The sequence below is a fragment of the Phyllostomus discolor genome, chromosome 6, assembly GCF_004126475.2.
Source record: "Phyllostomus discolor isolate MPI-MPIP mPhyDis1 chromosome 6, mPhyDis1.pri.v3, whole genome shotgun sequence".
Taxonomy (NCBI): Eukaryota; Metazoa; Chordata; class Mammalia; order Chiroptera; family Phyllostomidae; genus Phyllostomus; species Phyllostomus discolor.
The window spans coordinates 158844730-158853176 of record NC_040908.2 but is presented as its reverse complement, the minus strand read 5'-3'; the positions used below and the strand labels follow the sequence as shown (position 1 = coordinate 158853176).

The 8447-nt window shown below is 35.2% G+C and overlaps 1 protein-coding gene across 1 annotated transcript; it reads right to left on the bottom strand.

Moving 5' to 3' along the window:
- Positions 1–1833: 1833 nt before the first annotated feature.
- On the bottom strand, positions 1834–2945 carry LOC114490206 (olfactory receptor 1052-like). Its single transcript, XM_028504132.2, is given in 2 exon segments — positions 1834–2879; positions 2882–2945. Coding segments are annotated over 2 exon segments (1008 nt in total). The 5' UTR covers positions 2943–2945; the 3' UTR covers positions 1834–1932.
- Positions 2946–8447: the final 5502 nt, after the last annotated feature.

Below are 8447 nucleotides of genomic sequence, written 5' to 3'. Positions count from 1 at the left end.
TAGAGAGAGAGAAACAGAGAAACATCAATGTGTGGTTGCTGGGGGTTCTGGCCTGCAAACCAGGGATGTACCCTGGCTGGGAATCGAACCTGGGACACTTTGGTTCCCAGCCCGCCCTCAATCCACTGAGCTACGCCAGCCAGGGCTATTTTTCTGAGTTTTAATCTCCTTGATTGTATATTATTCCTTGTGTTTCATACTCAAAAATATAAGCATTTGAGTGCTTTCTAAAAGTTTGAGGGACTATATAAAACCATGTTTCCTAATTATTATTATTACATTTGCATTTTATTCTTAAAATAAAAACTTCCATACAAGTACATTTGCATGAATTTACCATACATAAAAGTCACATGTATATAGCTTTATGGGCCCAGTTTTCAAATAATGCATTAAATGATCTTAGAAAATCATGAAGAGCTATATGAATATTCTATGATGTTCTCAGCATTGGTGGTGGTGATGTTGTTTTTCATTCTAAGAGGTAAACTTTTATGTGAATTACTTTGCATAATTTTCTAATATAATATGTGTTTCTGTTTGCTCCCTTCACAGATATGGGGGCCATTCATGTTTTTGATTTGGGCTGTCACTGAGAGAAAAGAATTTCAATCTAGCTGCTATGTAAATACATGAGTTAATATTTATAGAGCATTGAGCTGTCACACTGTGCTGCTTAGCTTATTCACCTGTACTTATTTCAGTATTTAAAGCAAACTCCCAAAATTAAACTTAATTTTGTTTGTGGATGAAGATGTCCTCTAGTATACCATATTTATTTTCCAGATAGGAAATTTTACAACAAGTTAGGGAAAAAAGATCCCCATGGAACGATCAGTAATTATAGGCTGACTGTACCTTTTCTACCTGCATGTATAGTTTGAATCATAGGGAAACAATTGGTTTTGCATATTTCCCCTCTCTAGAACACCTTCAGGAAATTTTCTGTTTTATGTCTAAAGAATATCCTTAAAAATATTCTTTAAGATATTGGAAAATCCTAAAAGAAAAGGAGGAAATTCATCTGATTATTAATGATTCCTTAATCACCATGGAGGAATCCTTTCTAAAATTGTTCAGGGTAAGTTTTACCTGAGAATTAGGGGCCCTTTCACGTGAAATGGTAAAACAGTGACATTCCATCCTGTTCAGTTGCATGTGTGGTAATGTAAACTGGGTCCAGGAAGAGGGAAAGGGTTTATACACACAATCTCCAACCTTTTTGGCACTAGAGACAAGTTTTATTGAACACAATTTTTCCACAGACCGAGGATGGGGTGGGAGGGAGACAGGAGGCAAAATTCAGGCAGTAATGCCAGCAGAATCCAGGGACAGGGATGAGGGTATTGGGGACCGCTGATTTAGACTAACTACTGTGAGTGTGGAGGTAATCTAGTACCAAGTTCTTTTTCTGGAGTGTCATCAGTGTTTAGATTTCTTTTAAACAATATCTGACTGAAAGAGTGTAGGCTAATTTCAAGATCATGCATCTGTCAGTTTTGGTGAACAACTCAATGTGGTGTTTTTTGCTTCAAAGTATTTTATTTGTTTTCTGTGCAGCAAACAGACCAAGTTTAAATATATTTTATTATTTATAAATTTAGTTTGTATCTCTCTATTTTTCTGTTTTGTGCCTATATATCTTTCTACACATGGTCATTTCTACCCATATGCAGGAATTAAAATGTCAACAATTGTCCAGACATAACTAACTTAGATCTTCATATAGTTTTTAGGTTAGTTTACACAATAACAGGTGTATGTACTATAACATGTAATTCATTCCAGCCTTTTCCTTCTACTGTAAAACAGAGGATTCTAATTAAATAAACTCTAAGATACTTTTGGGACCCAAGTTTTAATAAATTCATAGAGATATCATTATCAAAAGCACTTGTTTGTGTATTACTTTAGGGCACATAGGGTATAAAGTTAACAAGGAAAACATTTCATCTCTATTGCCCTTTTCGCTGCATCCTTCAGCTCCTTGTTTCTCAAGCTGTAAATCAATGGATTTAACATGGGAATTACAAGGGTATAGAAAACAGATACCACCTTTTCTTGTTCTAAGGAATATTGGGAGCTTGGCTGAATGTAACTGAAACTTATAGAGCCGTAGAACAAAGTCACAGCTGTGAGGTGTGACGCACACGTAGAGAAGGCTCTGTGTCTCCCTGCTGCCGAGCGAATCCTCAGGATAGCAGCGACGATGAAGATGTAGGAGATCATCACAGTCAAGAAAGTGACCATGGCAATAACGCCAGCGAAGATTAATACCAACAATTCATTCATGGATGTATCAGAACATGAGAGCTTCAACAGCGGGGGAAGGTCACAGAAGAAGCGATGGATGACATTGGGCCCACAGAAAGACAATTTCACCAAGCCGATTGTGTGTGTCAGTGAGTTGATTAAACCTCCTACACATGATCCAATGACCAGGCCAACACAAACTCTTTTTGTCATCGCCACTGTATAAAGTAAAGGGTTCACAATGGCCATGTAGCGGTCATATGCCATTGCTGCCAGCAAGAAACCCTCAGTGGGAACGAGTGACCCCCCTAAAAAATACTGCACAATGCATTCAGAAAAAGAAATTGTATCCCATTCAACAAAGAAGTTCAGCAGCAATTTGGGTGCAAAGACTGAGGAACAGCAGGCATCAACAAATGACAGGCAGCTTAGGAAATGGTACATAGGTGTTTGAAGTTTGGGAGTTATGTGGATTAGAAAGAGCATTCCTAGATTCCCCACCAAAGAAATCGTATAGATGAGCAGAAACAACACAAAGAGGAACACATTCAGTTCAGCACGATCTGTCAGCCCCAAAAGGATAAATTCAGTAACCATCGAAAAATTAACATCAGCCATGTGTTTTTTTTCTTGGAACCTGTTAATGATAAGAAGATGGGAATAAATTGAAAATATTCATTCTGCACCATCGAGACTATTTATAGTCCCTAACTAGCTTGTTCCTAACCAGTCCCTAGCCAGTCCCTAACTGGCTTGAGTTCTTGACTTCTCTGCTCTGGATGTTTTATCTGTAAAACTAGAGAATTTTAACTAGAAAGTCTCTAGTCTTTTCAAGCAGTGGTGATTTTCCTGTTCTGTAAGAAAATTCCATGATGAAAAATGAAAATATTAATATTCCAGCTTCAGGGTGCATTTAAAATGCTGGTTTTAATGTTAAGGGGGGGGGGGGCAGGAAATGAGTAAATTTCATTCTAAAATATGTAAAGAAATCCAGTTTAGAAAGCACACTATTCAACGTTGAAATTTTAATCTATGTTGCCATGAAACTCTTTTGAACTGCCCATTTTGGATTTAAAAGTACTTGATGTCAAATATATCAGGATGAAAGAGTAAACTCTACTGTGGCATTTAAAGCAAGATATTTGAACATATACCTTTCTGTTTTGTTGATACTCCACATTTTTAAAATTTGATGTAATGAAAGACAGGGTCCTGACTTCCACCATCTCTGAGCCATCCTTAGGAAACAGCCAGAGGTAATGGCTTTGGAGAAGGCTGCCAATGGGAAAGTGGAGAGGATACTCTGAGCTGGGATATGAAGCAGAGAAAATAACAAGAGCTTGCAATTGGTCTTTCATGTCCAACAGAAATTATCACGCTGGAAACTCAGGGAACAGAGTGTAAACTTTTTCTGAGAAAAAGCAGAGCAAACCCATAAAATAAAACAAACCTTTAATTTAAAATGTCTAGATACTTCCTCATAGTATTTTTTATGTTGAAATCCATTTCTTATAACAGGCAATGTCTTTCCTACTAAGTCAATGCAAATTTGGTTTTTATTTCATTTTATCTGAATAACTTAACGATATTTTCACATTTATACCAAAATAAAAACAAATACTTTAAATGGTTTACAGTAGGGTAGATTTACCTCCATGAAATAAAGGATGATGATTTGTGTGGGTTCATCTATTCACTTATGAGACATAGACAGCACTTTTAGGACAGTAAGTAAAACTCATAAACAAACCCAGTGCCATATTACCACAAGAATAATCAATGAGCAGATGCCTATGTTAGACTTAGTTGCTGACAGCTGAGTAATCCCCAAGCAAATATGTAGTTATGATGGATTGCAATGAATCCTTTAGGAAAGGATATTTAAAACTGAATGAAAACATTGCTTTTCCATTGTCCCATTAGTTGTTGCATACCAGTTTTGATGTTCATGTAGAAAATGAGATAACTTAGGATGAGGAGTAGGAATAAGTGGCCAAATTAAAAATTGCTCCCAATCCTCATCATTTGAAGTATTTATCAGATTATAATCTGGGCATTATCTTTCTTTTCCATCTTTATGTTCATTTTTGTATTTTTCACTTATATGCAAGATGTGTGTGATGGGCTATTCAAGTAAGGGAATAGAACTTACCAAAGGAAGAAAAGGTATCCAGCACCTTAGCTCATGTAAAAACCTCATAATCTCTCATTCCCATGGTTTATTTCTAGGTGTTACCTCCCAAACAAAGACAAAAACAAAACATAAAACAACAGTTCAATGTGTCTGATGTTTATAGTCATTCAAAAATTAAGTGAATGATGGATGTTCTAGGTAACAGAATTGAAATTCCAGCTTCATCTTTGATATATGAAAACCAAAGGAGTAGCCTCCAGGTTGAGAAAGCAAGCACGAGATGATCCCAACACAATCATCTCAGAAGATAGATTCAGATACACATTCAGTTCTGTGTTTACCTTAGTCTAAGGGGAGAAGGGTCCCTGGAGGTAATCTTCTGATTAAAAGGGTATTTTGAATGTGTGTAGTTCCTGTGTGCTTCTTTAGGGACTTAAGAAAGTCTCAAGAATTTAATGGTTCCCTTAAGACATTTAATTTCTTGAATGTCCTGATACGTAGAAGAAAATATGGAGCAAGGATAAGTAAAAAACAGACTATAAGGTCTCTGAAAAAATGCAATGAGAATTACTAATGATTCCTGCTTTTTGCTTTTCAGAACACATGATGTGGGCCACATAGAAACACACACACACACACACACACACGGAGGCAAAATCAAAACCTAAACGTACATAGCATTTCAGGTAGTGCAGTAAGACTTGTTGAAAGCAATGCCATTTCTTTTCTTCCCTGGGTTTTGAGAATGGCAGAAAAGAACATTAAACCTATTGCTTCCACAAGACTGACTTGACTGAACCTGGATGTCTATCTCTTGAATGTTTACTTCTTCATTCTAGCCTGTGTTTGCTGACAGAACATTTGGGGATTTCTGCGTTTACCCTAAAATTAATGATGAGGGATTCGGGTAGCAATATTTCATACTGTTCTCTTACATTCTTTATTTTTTTTCTAAAAAATGAAATAATTTTCCTTTAAATACAAATTTCCTAAAGCCCTAAATTATAATCTAATGGGGCAGGTGATAGAAGTAAGAATTAGTTTATATTCTAATCACATGTTAGGCCAAATTGTGATATTACTGTAAAAGGCCAACAGCATTTCAAGTATCTGGTGCACTGTGTTTGTTTTAAAACCTATAATTCATTCCCACTCTCTATATAAAGAATTATATAAGAATTAAGAAATATACATAATTAATATAAAATGTTTAAATGCTCAGACCAATATTTTTTCCTTAGAAAATTATAAATTAAGTACAAAAAATTCTGTAAAACAATATATGTAGAAACTCAGTTGAAAAGAAAACAGCAAATACTTACATTCAAAAGTACATGTCAGATCCTTTATCTTCTATAGGTCTATCATTTCTTTGAAGTACATACAATACCATGTTTTAAGGCATGTTTTTAAAAAAGTCTTCATAGCAATCATTAGATACCTACATGTGTCCCCAAATCAAGACCTAATGGCTTTATTAGTAACAAAACTGATGTTAGGTAAAACTGATATTGAATAAAAGTATTATATTTAGAATATAGTTCTGTAATTGAATTTTACACATAAAAATTTTTATTGGTATTATTTAAAAAGAATTGGTAGCCCTTGCTGGTGTAGCTCAGTGGATTTAACGCGGGCTGCGAACCAAAGTGTCACAGGTTTGATTCCCAGTAAGGGTACATGCCTGGGTTGCAGGCCATGACCCCCAGCAACCGCACATTGATGTTTCTCTCTCTCTCTCTCTCTATGTCCTCCCCTTCCCTCTCTGAAAATAAATAAATAAATAAAATCTTTAAAAAAAGAATTGGCATATATTTGTTAATATGCGCCCTTCACATTGCAGGGTCATTTACAATGGCCAAGATCCAGAAACAGCCTGAGTGCCCATCAGTAGATGAATGGGGGGAAAGCCATGGTACATTTACACAGTGAAATACTGCTACTCACGTACAAAAAAGAAGGAAATCTTACTTTTTGTCATAGTCTAGGTGGACCTGGAGATAATTATGCTAAGTAAAATAAGTCAGTCTGAGCAAGCCAAATACCACCTCATTGAAAACGGAAAAGACATTGGCATTCTTGCTGCCTCTTAAACCCAATAAACAGAGACAGGAATTGAACCTTTATGGGCACTTTATTCAGAGGGCAGGAAATCTGAGAAGACAGCAGGTTTGCACCCTAAAACAAATTGCCTTACAATTTCTTTCCAGGCCAACGTTGTCTATAACAGAGAATAGACAAAGTGTGGTGAGGGGTTTTGAAATTCAGGAAGAATTAGGTGAAAGAAACTGCAGCATTCTCTTCTGGGCAGTTAGCTGTTCCCAGGGGCAGGTGTTCCTGTGTCCCTCCCTGGAACACAATGGCCTGGATGCCTCCACTTGTCCCCAGGCAATGGTCTTTAGCAGTGCCCCAGGAGGTTGGCTGTCCCTCCCAGGAACCAGGATGGGCCTTATCTGTAGTTTCTGAAACAAAAGCTTTAACACAGGCATTACCTACTAGACTTATTAACTATTTACTTAAATTAAAATCTTCCAACTCTTGAGTCTCCTATCATGATCTCACTTACATGTGGAACCAAATGAACAAAATAATTTACTCATACATTTCTAGAAGTGGATGAAAATGGTGCAGACACTTTGGAGAACTCTCTGGCATTAAGCTGAATATGTGCCTGGCTCATGTCCCAGGACTCTGCTTAGAGATGAATGTGGCTGTCGACAAATGTACAGAAACAAAAATGCTCACTATTGAGGCCAATACTGTTTTCTAGACTGTATGTGCTGCCTAGGATCTGCTGTATAATTTCAAATAGAGGTGGTTCCTGTGAATATTCCCCATCTGCTCCCAAATCAAGCATGGGTGAGGTAATGCTGGATATCTTCTTAACATTATAACATTAGCTATATTGTATTTATATTCTATAAGTACTTTGCTGAGTTTTTATCACTATTAGATATTAAAATGTGTAGATATTTTCTTCATCTCTTATGATAATTATATTGTTTTTCCTTTGTTCGGTCAGCCAAAACTACCATCTATTCCTAGAATAAGCCCTTCTTTATGCTTACAAATATTTTCCTTAGAATTTTGGCTTTTCTGGCATAAGATACACCAATCTGTAGTTATCTCTCTTTGCAATGTCCTTTTCACGTTTTGAGATCAGTGTTTCAGCAGTTCCATAAAATCAGTTTTTCTTTTCCTTTTCTTTCTCTCTGGAAGAATCTTATAGCAAGAACATATCACCAGAGAAACATGTAAACCTGGTGTTTTCTTTTAGGATATGTTTTATCATTATAAATTCAGTCTCTCCGCATGTTTAGAAATATTTGGATATTCTTGTTTGTACATGTTTTGGTAAGTCTTGTTGCTCTGTCTGATTTCCATAAAAAGGAACTTTTTATGTCAGCTAAGATCTCATCCTATAAACTTTTTAATAGTGATAGAATCTCTCATGGTATTTTTCTTTTCATTTATAATATTAGTAATTTGTTTTTACTCATTTTTTCTGATCAGTTTTGCTACAGTTTCATCACTTATTATTCCTTTAAAAGAATGATGTTATTGATTTTCTCTTGCCATGTAATTTCTAATTTATATGTTCTATTTTTATTTATTTTCTTTCTTCTTACTTTGTTCAATTTGATTTATTTCAAAAACTTCCCATATTGATTTTTAAAAACTTAGATTCTTTGTGAATATATATATTTATCTGCAATCTTAGAGAGATTGATTAGTTGACTTTTCTTATTTAAATTTACTGTGACCAAAATAAATAAATAAATATACTGTGATCAGAGAAAAAAATTTACGACACTACAATAGTCAAGTTTTAATGTTTCATATGCATTTCAATTAATATGAACTTTCAATTAATTAGTCAGAGAGCTTTTTAAAACCTCCAGCTAGATCTATGAAATTTACTATCTCACTTTCATCAGCTTTCAAAAAGTATTTTAAAGGAAATTAATAGGTAAATACAAACAAAATTATTTTTATTTTAACACTAAGAATTATTCTTTTTAAAAATAATAATTTTCACTTCATGTTTTTTTTCTTCGTT